At 32.9% G+C, this 18,184-nt stretch overlaps 2 protein-coding genes and 1 long non-coding RNA gene across 6 annotated transcripts; all 3 read right to left on the bottom strand.

The window, feature by feature from the left end:
• Positions 1-713: 713 nt before the first annotated feature.
• Positions 714-3,789, bottom strand: LOC110647359 (membrane-anchored ubiquitin-fold protein 6). 2 transcript variants are annotated; one of them, XM_021801157.2, is made up of 3 exons: positions 3,083-3,789; positions 1,939-2,109; positions 714-963 (listed from the first exon to the last, which is right to left on the bottom strand). In XM_021801157.2, the coding sequence occupies exons 1-3, from the start codon at positions 3,210-3,212 to the stop codon at positions 941-943; spliced, it is 324 nt and encodes a 107-aa protein (XP_021656849.2). In that variant the 5' UTR covers positions 3,213-3,789; the 3' UTR covers positions 714-940. The 2 variants fall into 2 exon arrangements, with proteins under 2 accessions (XP_021656849.2, XP_021656841.1); XM_021801149.2 differs by having other exon boundaries at positions 714-1,527; positions 3,083-3,774.
• A 3,249-nt stretch (positions 3,790-7,038) lies between these two features.
• On the bottom strand, positions 7,039-9,549 carry LOC131171081 (uncharacterized). 3 transcript variants are annotated; one of them, XR_009141822.1, is made up of 4 exons: positions 9,400-9,549; positions 8,857-8,957; positions 8,676-8,764; positions 7,039-7,888 (listed from the first exon to the last, which is right to left on the bottom strand). It is a non-coding gene; the product is annotated as an uncharacterized LOC131171081 (long non-coding RNA). The 3 variants fall into 3 exon arrangements; XR_009141821.1 differs by having other exon boundaries at positions 7,039-7,291; XR_009141820.1 differs by having other exon boundaries at positions 7,039-8,764.
• Positions 9,550-11,906: 2,357 nt separating this feature from the next.
• LOC110645831 (uncharacterized) lies at positions 11,907-12,870 on the bottom strand. The gene has a single exon (XM_021799093.2). It carries the CDS (start codon positions 12,706-12,708, stop codon positions 12,034-12,036), a length of 675 nt encoding a protein of 224 aa, XP_021654785.2. The 5' UTR covers positions 12,709-12,870; the 3' UTR covers positions 11,907-12,033.
• Between the last annotated feature and the right edge of the window lie 5,314 nt (positions 12,871-18,184).

The raw sequence follows: 18,184 nt of genomic DNA, 5'->3' as shown, positions 1-18,184 counted from the left end.
GATGGAAAATGACTATACTCCCTTTTCCTCTACTCTTTAAAAATTTAAATGCTAAACAAGGTGAGAGGAGAATTTTTTTTGAAGTTGTCTCCTTCCTCCCCCTATTTTTGCCTTTGCCATGCATAGTGTATATCTTTTGCCTTTATTTATATATATATTTATTTTTTTTCTATTTTATGTTCCTTGAAGCCTTGTTTGACATGGGTTTTTTTTGGACTGATATAATTGCTTGGGAGATTGTTTGTCTCATAAATTTTGAGCCTTTTTGTTTTTGGGTTGCTGTACAATCTTTTTCCATTGATAAAAAATGGCAATAAAGACAAAAGGACTCGTTAAAGGTAATTTTCCCAGAAAAGCTGGAGAAAATCCTTCAATATGTGGCGTTTGAGTGGGGACATGTGGTAGATGTCGGGATGATATCGATATGGATTCTTTATGGGTTATACCCTTGAAGGAGCTATGATGGAGAGAGAGAGAGAGAGAGAGAGAGAGAGAGAGTATGAGGGGAAGATAAAGAAGAGACAAATACGAAGGCCACAGAGAGAGAGTGCAATACATGTAGAGAGAAAAGAGACAACTTGGATGGAAAAAGAAGTATTGGGAAAAAAGTATTTTTTAATCATTGAATTTCAAGGGAGAAGTGACATATTGATAATAGTGACCTTGTTATTAATGTTGGTGTAGCTCTGTGATAGAAATTACAACTCTTAAAATTGAGAAACAGTGATAAAATTAAGCATATCATCCATATTAAAGCTGGCTTCACGGTTTATTGTGGTACAGAGAATCTTGATCACTAAAAGACAATTCAGTTAACAGACAGGTTATGTAAAGTTCGAAAATATCATATGCCATATAGTATTCTTTGACCAGAGATTCTCCAGTTGCTGAAACAGCATCATCCAAATCAAGACCTCCCCGCAACCTTCAGCTCGCTTGATCAATCCAATTTGAGAAAAAACACTTTCCCAGAAAACAATAACGTTCGTCAGTATTTCAGAAGCAGCAATTGTGCGATCAAATGAAAATATGAAGTTAAAATCAACTTCATCTGTCAGATGAAAATTTATTCTGTAACTTTTCATAAGCTGTCAGATTACAGACAAATCAAATCAAAACTATCGGGTCTTTCTTTTTTTTCCCTCCCAATCAACTCAACTTCCAATTCACTAATATTAATTCCTTTTTTGCATTCACAACTAACAGAGGAGCTAAGGAGTAATTTTCCAAGGAAACCAAAGACTAAAGCAACAGAAGAGTCTCGGTCACAGTCTTTCATGCCTCAGGCTTTGAGGCCACTTGAAACTATAAGTTCCTGAAACATATAGTCCAAGCCTTTCTGAAGCCAAATGATGCAGAGTTCTGGAAAAATGACTGGCTTCTAAACTGCATATCAACTATCATCTACTGATATGCTTGAAAAGGAAACAACCCCAGAATAAGAAGCGTCAGCAATTTTGGTCAATTGCAACTACAAGAATGAGCATGAGCACCCTGTCTTTTTAGTAGAATCTTTCTGCAGCTTGTCTGAAAAAATAAAAAAAATAAAAAGAATTAACTCTTTCTTTGCGACATGCACTTTTCATGTGTTTCATTTTGTTTCTTGGTACATGTAGAATGCATATCCATGAAATCTAGTTTAATTGTTCAGTGTTCAAATACATGCTTCATGGTACTAGCAGACTATAATTTGAACCCTTGCTTCCCCATCACCATTCCTTAAAGAATGTACCCAAAAAGAAAAAAGTAACATTTTAGTCCCTCATCTTTTCACTTGTTTGAGTTTATGGGGTTGTTCCATTTGAAACTCAAATGACTAAAATGTTGTTATTTGATATTTTAAAGGAAGTATATTTTGACAACGTCTGCATGTTAAATGTTACAAACAAACATACATATATATATATCTTAGTAATTACAAAATGATGTGTGCATTACCACTGTTTTTGTCTGGCATGGGAGGACGCAGAACAACATGCATGGTGATGACACCTCCTGGAAGTTCACTGACTGGAAGTCTGGATTCAGCAAGTGTCCTGTTGTTTTCCAGTATCTTTCCAGCATTTATGAGTTTCACATCATTTAAAGTATTTGGACCATTTTCTTTATCTGCCAATTAAAAATGGTGACTCATTAGCAAAAGTAAAATTGTTAGATACCAAACGAGAGCTTTGTAATCACTAAACTATACAGAATTTCAGGAATTGGGGCTTCCTTCTGTTCTTTTTCTTTTTGTTGTTTGTGTGGGCATTGAAGCAAGCTATTGCCAATTCACCATCTAAAAGAAGGTTCAGACATAAAAGTACAAAATGCAGAATAAGAGCTGATGCACATCAGAATAAAGAAAAGCAACATTGATATATCAATGATGGATAAAGCCAAATTACTAATACAAATTTCAAAACTCAGCCTTGCAGCATTCTCATTCTTAATTGACGTACGCTGGAACAGTGGAGTGGGGGATCTTTTCAGCAAAAAATAGCTTGGACAAGGCACAAAGAGTGACAATTACAGCAACAGTGTTCATCTAGACATGAACATTTATTTTAGCAAACAAAGCGAACTATTTAAAGATAATGAATAATAATCACTTCTTCACCAAGTTTAATCAATTTAAGCATGCAATTTTTTTGTTTGGAAGAATTTAAGCATGTAATTTCATCTATATCTACTTGCAGGATTTTCATATCACAAAGAGCTTGCAGAACCGGATACAATGGATTGGTTGAAGGTCAGAAAAGGTCTAATAAGAACACCACCAACAAACATATGGAATAATTTGGAAACAATAAGAATATTTAAAGGCACACTGCAAAGAAGATAAAAATAAAAAAATAAAATAAATTTCAATATCTGCAAGGCAGAATAAGAAAAAACCAAAGCTTCCTACCAGACACCACAACTAATACGCAATAACAAATATTAAAGAACAAGAACAAAAGCTTCAGGCAAATATCCAGATTTTGAAGCAATGAATCAAAAACCAAGAAGTAAAGATATTGAACAGCAACCTGAAAGAGTCAACACACATGGTAATTCAAGGTTCATAAAAGTCAATACAGTAGATAAAAAGATTTTTAACCTTTTGGCCACTGTGCAATTATCTTTTCTTTGAGAGTTGCCACTGTTGTCGCGGGACTATATTTGCTTGGCCCAATATCAGTACCATCTGCCAGCCTGAATTTGAGTTCAATAAAATCTTCTCTTGCCATTGATAAATGAATTTACCAAAACCCCACCTCAAATTTTCATACTAACTCCAAACTCTCGAAAAGATCCAAGTAATCCTCTCTGTGAAGCCTCTCTTAACGAAAATTTTCAGCAGAGAATACCGAAAATAAACTATCTTCCAATCAATCGATCGAGAACAGAGAACCGAGAACCCAGACCAAATATATTGTGAATAGTGATCTTGACCTAAAAAATCCACAAAAGAAACAGATTCTCAACAGATTTTGATTAAAAACGTGTGCTTTTTTCACTTGAGAAATAGTTTTCTAAATCCCCAGATCCTATATCCCGATGCTATAACCAAGAGAGTGTATTGTGCCACTGATGAGAAATGAATGACGGGAACCCACGGCTTTATGTAGAGAGAGATAGAGGGTGGGGGGAAGAGAGGAAGGGAGTAGCCAATGGAAGTTTTCAAAGTGACGGTTTACCTGAATCTAACAGAAAAATCCAATGATAATTGAAAACGACCCTTTTCTTAAGATTTTTAACTTGGATATAATTGTTTCATTTACGAGACAACCACCGATTTTTTTTTTTAATTCAATTAATGTTGGTTTAATCATTGAAATGGGAAAAATAAATGATTTTCCTTCCCCAAATGAATTTTTTTTTAATAAAATGAATAGTTTTATTTTATTTTCTGTTAAGCCATCAAATTTTTTGCTTATTAAATTATTGTAAGATGAGTATATTTTATGAAATGAGATTTGTTGGTGGGCGTATGAGTTGATTCCACGCAACTTCAAAGGGCTCATTTCAATATGCCCGCTTCTGATCCAATATTATAAGAAACATTATTTTAAAATTATTAATTACGCATTTTTTAATTATAAAAAAAAATAAAAATAATTAACTTCATAAATAACTAGTGCCTTAATGGAGCCATAAAGGTGCCTTAAATTATTACCTATTTGGCTCTCACATTTAAAAAAAAAAAACACTTGTTATTTTAATCATGCTTTCTAAAACGGTTTACTCTTCATTAAAAATTGTTAAAACTATATTTATAAATATTAGACAATAATTTATAAGAATTTTTTAATTTAAAAAATTATTATTGTAGGTTAAGAATTTTTTATGAAATAAAATTAAAATTTAAGAATTTTTTTAATAATAAATTAAAATTAAAAGGGTAGATGTGAAATATAGATAAAATTCAAAGGAGGACTATAAAAATTGTTAAACCTACTAATTAATTGAGCTAAACCTTCGAATTTACTCAACAATTTAATTGTATTAAAGATTGAAAAATGATACACTAGCTCTGCGGGTGATTTTTTCAACGCCACACCAAAGCATCATCTAATTTGCCCAAAGGACCACAAATCATCAATAGGAGAGGTGGACCTATTCAATCGAGTCCCCCTCTTTCCCCTACCTACAAATGCCCTCAACAACGTATTATTTCAACAAAAAGATACTATTTTTCCAAGCAGAATTTGTATTAGAATCAAACATGCAAGGACAAGATATAGCCAAATAAATGATATGATGAATCATCAAGATATAATTAGCATAACACGAAAGCATCCTTTATGATTTAATTAAATAATCAAATGTTTAGTACACTTTCTGGCTTCTAGTTTGGAACTGGACCCTCACATCGTAAGACTTAGAAGAGAACATGAATACACCTAATAGACCATTTTCCCAGCCATCTAACAATGTTAATGACCAAAAGAATCAGTCACCTAGCTGGAGTTGATGAAGGAGCGGAAGCATGAAAAATATAAGTTTATATCATTCAATTCAAAAATTTTCACCTAGGATCACATGCATCATGCAAGATTTATTTTTATCTATTTGATTTTAATGATAAACAACATATTAAAACTCTTTTAATATGTTTTTGGATCTGTATTTGCCATTTAAGATTTTAGAAGTATTAAATTAATTTTAGAACCCTAGATTAAATCAAAAATAAATACACTAACCTCTTGATGCACTGCAACATATTTGTACCTTTGGGATGTGTCTTTAGGACACCAGATGTTGTTCCTCTATCTTGTCCACACCAAGATCGCTTATGGCAGCCCTTGAATAGCTTTTAAAGCTTTTTCTATTAATTACAAAATCAAATTTTGCCTTTTAAGAGATTAAAGATGTAAAAAATATACTAGAAACAATTTCTAGTATTTTTAATTCAAGAGATTGTTTGCTAATCTCTTGGAATTGATGAGAGATGAAGAAGAGAAAATGGGAGCCTTAAGGGTGGCGGCATAAGGGAGACAGCAGCTGGTTGTATTTTTTCTTTTCATAGCTTATATAGGTAGGTCACCACTTAAAACCCTTACCACATGTCACCTTTTGATTGGCTTTAAATTTAATTGACCCAATCACATTGTGCCAAGTGTCAAACCTATATTTAATCTTGACTTTGATCATCTTAAATGATTAAAAGACATTTTGCAAGCTTATGTGTAGTGCCATGTGTCACTATCTCATAGTGCCATGTGTCACCCTGTGAAATGATCAAAATACCCTGTGTCTTAATTTTGAGTTCTCAACCCAAAATAATTATTTATCTTCTTCTAATCAATTTATATCAAATATAAATTAATTAATTAATCTCTATTAATTAATTTTTCATTAATTAAATTCATATTTAAACACTTTAAGTATAAATTTAACTTATACTATATATTCAATAACCTAGATTTGGTTTCAAGTCATGCTAGGGACTTTGCAATCTAATTACAAACCAAACCTATTTAATTAATCAATTAAACTCTTTAATTAATTAATTAAATCATATTTAATTTGGTGATTACTTGTGTATGTGTGTGACTTATTAGGCTCATCACTAATTGGCAATGAGATATGATATCAATTCTTAATATCATCAGAACTCTTTTTTATGATTTTTCTAAATCATTTTATGCACCTCATAGATCATGATTAACACCTAGCATAGTATGCCATGGCCACCCAATTAGTAATAAGGTTTACCTTAAATGAACCTATAATCATACGTTACCATGCACTAGAATCTCTCGGTTACAAAATCCCAACTCAAGCTGAAGTCATGGTTTATGTCAAACCCTATTTGCTATGAATATTATGTTCTCTTTTAATTCCAGTTCTTGATTAAAAGATTTTCTCATCAAAAACTCTTTTCTGATTAGATTTATCTGTCCTGGTCAGGAACTTAAAAAATCAAGAACAATTAAATGAATATAGGATTTTATCCCTATTTACTAAGAGGAACAGATTCCATCTTGATCAACACCTACCTCCATATATAACTAGTAGGAGCCAACACATACCTATATACCCATACATAGTAAATGAAAGCAGTATCAAACTCAAACCACCTATATACAAGATAACTGTGCTATCTCAAGTTTAAAGATTATATGCATTAACATGATTTGTGACAATACATTGACAAGAGTAAACTCTATGTGCTTGTCATAAGTGTCACTGGTTCAGCCTACTTATCATGTATAAGTACCTATCATGTTTGTTATATGGTATGAGACTCACCGTTCTATCTTATTTATATCTCATATAAATAACTTGGGAATAAATATGAATACAATCTTTCTGGATAAGGCATGTCCTTATTATGAAGTATCCTCAATTGTGAACCTATTTATAATAGTTTGTACTAAAAATACTGTCACTCATATTCTTAATAACTTAAGAATAGAATTTCTAACAAAATATCAATAGATCTTTTCTATTACACATAAATATATTATGTAAACAAAAAAGTGAAAATATCTTTTATTAATAAAATATATAAAATACATATTAAATAATATGCTTTAGAACATATAACTCACAGTTGAGGGGAAAAAAAGAAGCTGCTAATGGAAGTTATATGTCCAATTCAAATCTTCTGAATCAGCAATATTTTTCCCCACCCCACTTTTTATTCATCTCTATCAATGTCACTTCTTGAAAGTTGCTCAGAAACCACATCCTTATAGCCGTTGAAAAAGTTTCATTAATTGGAAGATGATAAATACAAAGTGGCTGCTTTCAGCTTTCAACATCAATTCCCCACTATTGCCACGGTACCACCCAGCCATCACCCCACCAACAGATTAAACTGCAACAAACAGATCTAGCTAAGCACTAATAGCTCCACACACCACATTCATCGTGCAAATGAGAACCGTTCAGTGCAAAATACATTTACCAATAAAATACAATTTAACTTGTCCCAACTAAACCTTGGTTCTAGAACTAGTTGAGGCAGCTACATGAATCTTTTTCTTCTCTTTATAGGCTAAAATAATTATTATTAGTACTACTCTTTTTTCTTTTACTTGGGTAACTTAAACCTCCTCAATTTTCCACATGGACACATTATGATCAAATTATCTTAAATTCCCTTAACTTTATCCTTAGTGGGTGAAATCTCCACCTTCCTAAAACTACACAGTATTTCCTTTTATTCTTTCTTAAACTTCCACACGTCCTTCTTTACCCATCTACAGATTAGGGACAAGGTGCTTCTTCACAGCCCAACATTCACTACTATAAAGCACAGCAAGAATAATTGTGTTATGTGATATTTATCATGTAGCCTAACAGCAACTTTCTGATCATCTAGTACTGTAATTGAACTCTGTTTCAACGACCAGCCTGCTTTGAATCCATCGGTAAAATCCTCTTTCATTTCCTTCCCTTTACAAGGCGGAATCTGGATTGAAAATGAACACACAACAATATTGTTCTCCACATTGCCGGAGGCCACCAATAAGAAAAGGAGAGCTCATTGGAATAAAGGGTCTAAGAATCATCTTAACTATAATAATGTTTTAAGTGAATAACTAAGAAAATCTGACCAATATATTTTTCAGGTCCTAAATCTATGAAAATAATCGTCAAGGATCAGAGTTTAAGAAGTGCCAACTCGAACAAGAAGCTCAATAGGTTCCTTTTTCATTTACCTTTTCAAAATGTTGAAAACCCAACAGCATTTAAAGCTCCAACCATATCAAATTCCTTCCTAAGAGCACTAAAAATGACAAACAAATCTTAAGCACCTAATAAAGTAACATGGCTCCATAAATCATGTATATAACTCAACTCAACTAAATTTTTATCTCAAAAATTTATTGAGGCCTATTATATGGATCTATATCATGCAAATAATGAGTGAAGAACCCACAAGCATAGCAGAAGGAATCTGACCCAGATATTGGCAGGTCATAGATTTATGGACCAGAAAAGAAAATAACTAGTGAGACAATGAATGCATTCTGACTATTGATCATGGTGGGAACCATGGTCAGAATAAAACCATTGGCCGTATAATGGTTGCACTAAATAATTTTTAGATGGTGAGACAAGTGTTTTATTGTCCTTTTAGAAATTATAAAATATAAACATGTGATCCATGATGCTGGTAAAACATATGAACATTAAAAAACTACAACAGTGATAACAATCAGTGACTCTAATCACAACCAGATTAAAATGCTCACCTGATATTTTGTTCAGATTGTTCCCACGCTGTTATTGAATCTTAAAGCCAAAGAATAGACAAAATGTCCACTCCTTGTGCCTTCTTCATCTTCAAGACAACAATGATTCCATGTAAAATTCAATCAGTCAAAATTCAAGGGATTTACAGCTAGACAACTAATACAGAAATCTCACTATTACCATTTTCATTCCTGCAAGACATAAAATGATGTGATATTCTCCTCTAGATAACACTAACCAGGAAAATTTCCCAACAGAATAGCTGCCCCAAGTTGCTGCATCTAAAGTAAACGTATCAAATGAGGAAAATGAACTCATGGTATATATATTATAGAAAAACAGGCACTGAAACAAATACCCACCCACCTAGTACCATTTTCAAGTTTCATTCAACCACAAGAATAAACAATCACAAAAATCTACGATCCTCAAAAATTAAGATATTTGTCCCACCGACACAGCGCGTGTACTTCATTTCACTCAGACTAAAGAACACCACTGATCAGAAAATTTTTATCAGATCAATACAAAATCATCACGAAACTCAAATTAGCCAACAAAACGCCAACTCTGCATTAACCCAAAAAAAAAAAACTAACAATTTAAACTAAAACCACATATTTAGCAGATTCACAAACAGAACTAGAGCTTTTATATTTACACTTCATGGATCCTTGAATCGAAAGAAAGAAAGAAAGAAAGTTTGGATTGAAGACTCTTTACCTGCAGGTTGAAGCTCAGTGTAGGTGTAGGTACGTGTCCTAGCAGCATTTTTTTTGGTTCTCTTTATTGGATAAAAATTTTATTATCTGATCTAGCAAGGAAAATCCATCGATCACTGTTCAATTTATAGAAGGTATTTTCAAGATGGGGACTCGGTCAAACACTGATCCAATACGTCCACTCAGACATGTAACAAAACTTCCTCTTGCACGTCGCATAAATTTGTTCATTCCACTATTTCTATTTTTTTTTAAAATCATTTCTCCTTTCATTTTATGTGGTGCTTTAAAAAAAAATATATATCTCATTTTATTATTTTTTAAGAAATTAAAAAATTATTAATTATTTTTTCAATTTTACATTTACCTATTATAATTTTTAATATATTTATCATTTTTTTATCTTAATTAAATATAAAAAAATTAAATCAATCATTAGTATTTTTATGAAAATAAGTTATTTAATTATTTTTTTATCTTTGTAAAAAAAGAAAAAATATTTGAAATGTAACATAATGAGTAATTCTTTTTAATTTGGGAAAATTTTTATTTAAAAGAAATAAGAATAGGTGCGATTGTAAAAAAATTCGAGTATTAGATTAAATATTTATATATATTTATTATATATAATTTAATATACAATTTAGTTAATTTTATAACATTTTTTATATAAATATTTAATTTAATAATTATTAAATTTTATTTCATATAAAATCAAATTTATATTAAATATATTAAATTAATAAAAAAAGTATAATTTTTAAAAATTTAATTAAATTTTTTTTATAAATAATTTATGACAAATGAAGCCTTTCTCCTCCTAATCTCTTATTCTTGAATTAATTTTCTTTTATCTCTCTTCACTTGTCATGGCCATTTAAAGAATGGAAGATCACATGCACAAAGAGCTTCAATTCCCAAAATTTCAAAATCGTGCTCTGTTCAAGTTAAAGTAGAAACCCTAGAATTTTGACAGGGTGAGGAGACAATGTCACAAAGCATTGAAGAGATGGGTGGCAATGATGCCTTTTCTAACTTCCAGGCTGAATTGCACAACTTCGGTAATGGCGGCCAGCGTTTTCTTAGCTGCAGAAATTATTAAGTGAATGTGTATATTGCATTTCCCTTTCATTAAATTGTTATATAATATTTAGTTCATAATCAATAGGTCTCTATTTCTCTTCTAATTTTCTGTAAACGCATTCTTATTTCTTAATGAAAGAAGTCAAATATTCTTTCATTTGCTTCATTTTCTCTCTTCCCAATCATAGTTTTAAGAATTTCTCGTTAAAAGTTGGAGTGCAGTGCATGCACCCCATCTGTTTTGTAATTATTGCACGTTCAGTTTCCAAGGATTCACCAGCCACCATGCACCGAAGCAACATCTGCGATTCAAACTTGAACATATGAATTTGAGCTTGATCGGAGTACATCTGCAAAATGCATGGGTAGACCCGGAAGCCGGAACGCAGACGGGTGCACCTAGGGCCAGGAAAGGGCAAGAAAATAATTATAGAGTTTAATGTTGTCGAAAAAAAATTAAATATGTTAATTAAAAAGTATTAAAATTAAATTAACCATAAAATTTAGTTTTGAGAAAAATAAAAAAATAAAATAAACTGTTAAATTTAACTAATTTGATATTCTAATTTAATTTAATATTTTTAAATTTTAAATTAAAATGGTGGATTGGAATATGGCTGCAGGTTGGCCATATGTACATGGAGATACATCGGGAGGTAGCCGTACTACATCACCACTCTTATAATTATTATTATCCCAACATCAATTGAGTTGGCTACCTCGGGAATTGTTCACTGTACTTGATGCTGCCAGTCCACCTTATACTCCCTCCCTCTGCAATTTTTCCGAGGACTCGGCTGCTTAAGGAAGATGGCACCAAGCAACCGGAGTGTGTAATTCTTGTTTTGGTTTGGATTGGAAATTGATCCGGAATCGGAATTAAATTAAAATTTTAGTATAATTTTAATTTAATTTTTATTATTTTAATTTAATATAATTTTTAATTTTAATTTTAATTTAATTTTTAAAATAATTTTATATAATTATTTTAATAAAAAATTATATTTTAATTAATATTTAAAATTTAAAATATATTACTAATTATATAATATTTAATTATAAGATATATATACAATTATAAATTAAGTAGACATATATCTTTATAATTAAGAATTATAAAGTTATTTAATATATTTATACTAAATTATTATGAAAAAATAGAAAAATAAAATATAATATAAGTGTGTTTAGTACATAATTATATATATATATAATTATATTGAAAATATAAAATATATTTAAAAAATTATAAAAAAAATAAATATATATTTTCAATACAAGTTCACTTCAATCCTTAGTAAAGAATTTAAAATTGAATTAAAATATCAAAATAAATTTAAATTGAAACAACTTTTTCGATTGGGTTTAGGACACCAAGACTGTGCACATTTTTAGACAGAAAATAAGGATTAGAAAAAATAGACAGAAAATAAGGATTAATTCCTACTCACTTCAATCTTGACTCGGTACTACAGCCTCCTGGAGCATGAAAGGAATAAACTAAATCTAAACAAAGCTCAAACCTAAACCACCCACATTACAATTGCATTTTCTAACCATGAACAGGCCTCATAGCTGGTACTGGCACCCCAAGTATGCGATTGGAGCCTGGTCTCACACTGTTGTAAATATTCAAGCACTTGAATGCACTCAAATTTCCACCAATCCCACTATTCCCCGTCTCCAGAGAAGGTACTCTCTGATCTTCATACAGAACCTCCTTCGCTATAATGCCATTGCTACTATGAAAATAATCGACACCACCATCACAACATTCATCCACTTTTTCATTGTCATTCACTTGTGTGTCTTTACCTTGATCTGCTTCATCTTTGTTTTCCTTTTCTTCTTCACTCTGACAGTTCTCACTGCAACAGTTCTCAAGCTCATTTGTTTCATCTTCTTGTTCAATGCGACAGTTCTCAAGCTCATTTTTTACTTCTTCCTCTTCTTCTTGACAATACTCGAATTCATTCTCATTGTCATCTCCCTCATCAGCGAAACCATGGGGATAAGGGGGATGAACTTCATCGTCTAAGGGAACAAGTCGCAAGGTAAGACGGCCATTGCATCTGTGAGCCTGGAAATACTCATGATGTTTCACCCTCTCTTCTCTAAGAATCAATCTTCCATCATCTGTGTAGAATCGCCTCAAAACCCAAGGCATATGGGAAGGTAAGTTCCCAGTGCGTGCGAGCAATGGTATTGGTGGTGGAAACCCATTCATTGCGCACCTTTGATCCCTCTTACTACGTTGTGCACTCAAACACTGATTCTCTACTACAATCGATGATGATGTGAAGATGTCATCATTGTTTTTCAGATCAAGACAGCTCTCAACGCCAATGTAGTCCCCAATAAGACCAGAAGAAGGTGGGAATGGAGTGATCGACCCATATCATGGTCAGGCTTTTTCCTTTGGAGGAGGAATTGTCAGGCCTGTTCAAGATGTTGGGTCAATCTTGTGGGTCTGTGTTGTCAATGTTTGTTTTTTAGATCAAAAGTTTAATGTAAGAAGATGAGAGCTGTGGGTATCAATCGTTTTGAGAGTGGTGCATTTGGGTGTGAGGCGTAGTAATTGTAGCAGTGAGGCACAGTGAGGCTACTCAATTAATACTAGCAGTTTGAAACAGAGGAGGGAGGAAAAGGTTGTAGGTATAGATAAGAATTGTGTGGCAGAGATGTATAGGAGGAAGATTGTCGAAAGCACTTAAGACCAAGATTTGTTGGAGATATTCCAATATGTGGATTGGAGATATTCACAATCTGATGACATTATAATCTAACCTGCAACAATTCATTGGCACCATACACTACTAAAACAAATTCCATACTATAAGATGTCTTTTTTTTCTTTCACAAAGAAATTCAGAAGCAAAATAGAAATACATTTAAAAAAAATTTACTCGAAAATTTCATTAAATAAACTTGCTTCTAGCTAGCTGTTACTGGTGTGTATGTGTTATACAATTACAAAGAATAATAAAGAATTATAAAACTCAAATAAATTAATTCTCTTCTAATTCAATTTTTGCAAAACTAATTTTTGCAACAAAAATTTGTAACAAAAATACATGTAATGTTGAGTCGGAACAATCTATCTACTCTCTTTTCTATCTTCATTCTTTTCTCTTCTTTCACCAACCCATCCATGGACTATCTATCCCAACCCATCAAGGTGAGACTCCCTCCGTATCGCGGAGTCCCATCCGAACAGATGTGTCCCATCCACAAGTGGTATCATAAGGGTTCTTTTAAAAGAGGTCACGGAAATGTGTCTCGACGATGTCTGCACGCACATGACGAAGCGTGGTGATTGATTGCTCGGCGACAACATGTGCAATGGGATTACATGGTAATCCCAGGTGCTTACTTGATTAGCTGGAGGAAGATCGGCCACTGTATATCGCAATGGAGTCGTTATCGTGATGCGATGATGGGATGGAGATGGAGAGGTAATTCAATTCAGTAAATAGAGTCATTTTAGTTTTTAAGTCACAATACTTCAAATATGCTTTTATCTTTCCTACTATTAGTATGGGCTTTGGCTTTCCAGCTTTTTGGCTTTCGGAGAGATTAACAAAAATCCCAAATGATTTTTCTTCAATATAATTTTGACATAGATTTGCATCGTGCGTGTATCGCGCCTAACAAGTCGCTTTTTTTTTCTTTGAATAAGCTAGAAGGGGCAGGGGAAGGTTGATTGGCATTTATTGATAGGGATGATCCCATCAGGTGGTTTGCGAGGAGTTGCATAGGAGCTCGCTTCCGAGTCTGCCCACTTTCCGAAGAGCATCAGAAGTCCTGGGTATATATATTTTCCTATGCCTTCTCTCTGCCACGTGTTGCTCTGGTCCGCTATCAATTGTCCATTTTCATTATCTAGCTTCAATCCTTTTGGCATAGGATAGGCTTGTTTTGGCATTTTGTAATCCCATGTCTTGGATTATATCCAAGATGTATTTGTTGCTCAGAACATGCCATTTTGACTTGGCTAGTCAAGACCTAAATGTATAGTGGCATAGCCTAGGTCTTTCATTATGAATTGGTCATCTAGGAATTTCTTAACTTTTATAATCGATTCGGTATCACTTTGCAATTAGTAAATCATCTACATAAACAATTAGCGAAATAAAATTGATACCAGATCCTTTAATAAACAAGTAATGATCAAATGCTGACTGATGTAATCCAAATGCTTGTAGCTTCCCTGTTAATTCTTTGTTCCATTGTCTTCCTCGCTTGCACCATAAAGGCTTCTTACTAATTTGCATACTTGTCCAAAATGCGCTTTTGTATAACCTTATAGTGGTGCATATATACATCTTCATCCAAATAACAATTTAAATATGAATTTTTGATATCTTATTGATGATTTGGCTTATTGAATGTAGTAGCTATAGTTTAAAACTATCTCACAGTATCTAATTTAGCTACAGTTGAGAAATTGACATGATAATCAATTCCCACCAATTGATTGTACCCTTGGCAACTAACCTTGCCTTATACTTGTCCACAGTACCATTTGGTTTGTATTTAATTGTACACCCATTTTGAAGCTATAGCCTTTTTGCCTCAGGAAGGGTAGTGAGAACCCATGTGTTGTTCTTCTCTAAAGCCTCTCAGCTTTTCATAGCAAGAGACCACCATTGTCCTCACTAGCTTGATGGTAATTTTGTGGTTCATGAATAGTAGATACATTTGCCATAAATTGTATGTAATCATGATTATATTGAGGTATGGAGGGAAAATGTGATATGAAAGGTGAGAAAGAGATACCTGCAGATTTTGTGGTAGTACTAGCAAGTGTGATTGCATTAGAACTATTGGCACTGACTTGAGTTACAAAATCATTTAACCACAAAGGTTTTGTTGTCATCCTTGTGCTTCTTCTGACTGGTGCAAGACTGTGTGATGGCTGAATATGGTTTGAGGAGGATGGAAGAGGTGAATCTAGTTCTGCAGCAGGTGATATGTCAATGGTTTCTAAATTATCATTGGATTCATTTAACAAGGTGGGTTCAAAATGTGAGTGAATTGGATCGGTGTCAGGTATGGCTAAAGGAATGACACTTTTGTGTTTGGCATGCTCACTTGCACATGGAAAATAGTTTTCATAAAAAATCACATCTCTGGAGATTATGATTCTTTTATTTTGCAAATCATATAGTTTGTATGCCTTAAAACCTGAAGCATAACCTATGAAGATGCATTTGAAAGCTCTTTCTTCAAACTTGTGTTTTTGTGGCCTAATGTTAGTGGCATAACATAGGCAACCAAAAATTTTGAGGTAATTGTAATCAGGTTTTTTGTCAAACAAAATCTCATAAGGGGTTTTCCAATTTAAAACTTTGCTAGGCATTCTATTTATGAGGTATGTGGCAGTTAAAATGCTTTCCCCCCAAAAATATTTTGGCACTTTGGATGTAAACATTAAAGCCCTTGCCACTTGTAGTAAATGCTTGTGTTTCCTCTCCACAACTCCATTTTGTTGTGGAGTGTATGGGCAAGTTCTTTAATGTAAAATCCCTTTTGCTTTGAAAACTGTTGTAAGTTGCTGATTGATAAATTCAGTGCCATTATCTGACCTTACTGCCTTGACTTGTTTTTGAAATTGATTTTGAACCATATTTAAAAATTCCAATAAGGTATTGTAAACCCTGGTTTTGTCAGGCAGTAAATATGTCCATGTGACTCTTGAAAAATCATCAACAATAGTGAGAACATATTTTGAATGTGAAATTGAGTATTCTTGGTAAGGTCCCCATAAATCAATGTGAATTAAATTAAAAAGTTCTTTTGTAATAATTTTGCTTTTTTGAAAACTAAGTCTTTGTTGTTTAGTAAGTGGGCATACCTCACACATTTTATGGTTTTTAATTTCTGGTTTGATGACTGTGATATGAGATAACTTGGTATCTGAAATGTGTTCAAGTCTGTAATGCCATGATTCATAAGAATTGGGAGAAATAGAAGATTGTATGACTTCATTTGCTTGAAGTTTTGGCTGAACATGACTGAATTTAGGAGCAGAATTACAGTTACCCTTAAAGATCTCATGATTACTTTTGTTTGCTCTTATTACATATAGCCCTCCTTGCAATTCTCCTCTTGCTAGTACTGCCTCAGTCACTGGGTCCTGCAGGAGGCAATTGTAACACCCCTATTGGTATAGCCTGGTATATTTCACTGTTCCGGTGACCGGTGTCGGTTCGGATAATTATTAGGATTAGGGCCACACTTAAGACAACATGAGAAGTCATAAACACAAATAATTAGTAATATTTAATTAGTTAACTATAAATAAGAAAAATAGAACATAAGAGGTTAAACGAGCTGAGAGTCACAGCGATGAGTGACCTCCTCGGGAACGACTGCGAAGTCGTTTTAAACTCAAATTTTGAACCGTAAAAAGTGACGTTGCGGTCCTTAGGACCCTTATGAACACAGTGGAAAAGAGAAAATCACGAAAAAGAACTGTTAAGTCAGTCAAATAATTAGGTCAGGGAGCCGGAAGAAATATTGAATTATTTGCAAACCGGGATGAACCGGCGAGGGGCAATTTGGTCAATTGACCCCGAGAGCTGACTCCTGACCTAATTGTCAAATAAAATCGGAGAAAAAAAAATTCAGAATCGGGAACTAAATTAAAGAACTAATAGATAAATGAAAAAAAAAAAGAAAAGAAAAGAAAAGAAAAGAAAAGAAAAGAAAAAGCTAATTACATTACTTTATGACATCAAAATGATGTCACGATTGATTTTTAATTTTCCTACCATAATTGACCAAGTCAATTAAGTGAAAATACATATAAAACTAATAAATTAAAAGAAAAAAAAAAGTCATTTTGGCCTTCTTCCCTTCCATTGCCGTCTCCCTCTCTCCCAAGTTCTCTCTCTCAAATTTTCCTCCATGAAAGCTTATTTTTAAGCTTTCTAAACACTAATTCCACCATAAATCCTTTAAATTTCTTGAAGAAAAATTATAAGCAAGTCTTGAAAGGAAGATTAGAAGGAGAAGAATTGAAGAAAATTTGAAGAAAAGGAGGAAGAAAATTCTGCTTAAGGTTGGTAATACAAACCTCAATTTTGCTTTGTTTAATTAGTGTTTATATGGCATTAAGAGCTTGTAAATAACCTTTAAATGAAACAAACAAGGGAGAGGGACCAAATTGCATGAATTAAATGAGATAGAAGGAGTTTAAAAGTCTTAATTAGTTGATTGATTATAGTTTAAAGTTTTGAATTTAGTTAAATGTAACATATTAGTGTAATTAGGGTTTGAAGACCTAGGGTTTGAGGCAAATTTTGGAGAAATGTATAAATGACATGTTGGACCTATTGTGAAGTGAAATAATGGTCAATTATGACCAAATGAATTGTGTGGGAATGGTAGGAAATTAAACCAAATTCGTAGGTCAATGGTCATGTTCTTTGTGACAAGATGACCAAACCTACTTTGAAGGATCAAAACTCAAATTTTACAAGCCTAATGGATATGCCACCAATTGGAGATGAAAATAGACATAAAAGAGCACAATTTTCATTAAGGAACCATGGCCAAAAACTGACCAAAACTTGGTGAAACAATTGACCAAAGTGAAATGATAGCAGGCTGCCACTAAATCGACCAAATGAGCGAGAACTGTTCATTTGGTCATAACTCGAGTTAGACAGGTCAAATTGACCTGAAATTTGGCCAGG

This window comes from Hevea brasiliensis, chromosome 12 (assembly GCF_030052815.1).
Source record: "Hevea brasiliensis isolate MT/VB/25A 57/8 chromosome 12, ASM3005281v1, whole genome shotgun sequence".
Classification (NCBI taxonomy): Eukaryota; Viridiplantae; Streptophyta; class Magnoliopsida; order Malpighiales; family Euphorbiaceae; genus Hevea; species Hevea brasiliensis.
This window is presented reverse-complemented; position numbering and strand designations above follow the sequence as displayed.

Bases quoted from the DNA above. Each gene is read 5' to 3' on its own strand.
- LOC110645831 (XM_021799093.2), bottom strand. From the start codon at position 12,708: ATGAATGGGTTTCCACCACCAATACCATTGCTCGCACGCACTGGGAAC.
- LOC110647359 (XM_021801149.2), bottom strand. From the start codon at position 3,212: ATGGCAAGAGAAGATTTTATTGAACTCAAATTCAGGCTGGCAGATGGT. The intron at 2,110-3,082 runs GTTAAAAATCTT...TTTAATTGGCAG, and splicing joins AATTGCACAGTGGCCAAAAG to ATAAAGAAAATGGTCCAAAT. The intron at 1,528-1,938 runs GTAATGCACACA...TTATTTTTTCAG, and splicing joins CATGCCAGACAAAAACAGTG to ACAAGCTGCAGAAAGATTCT.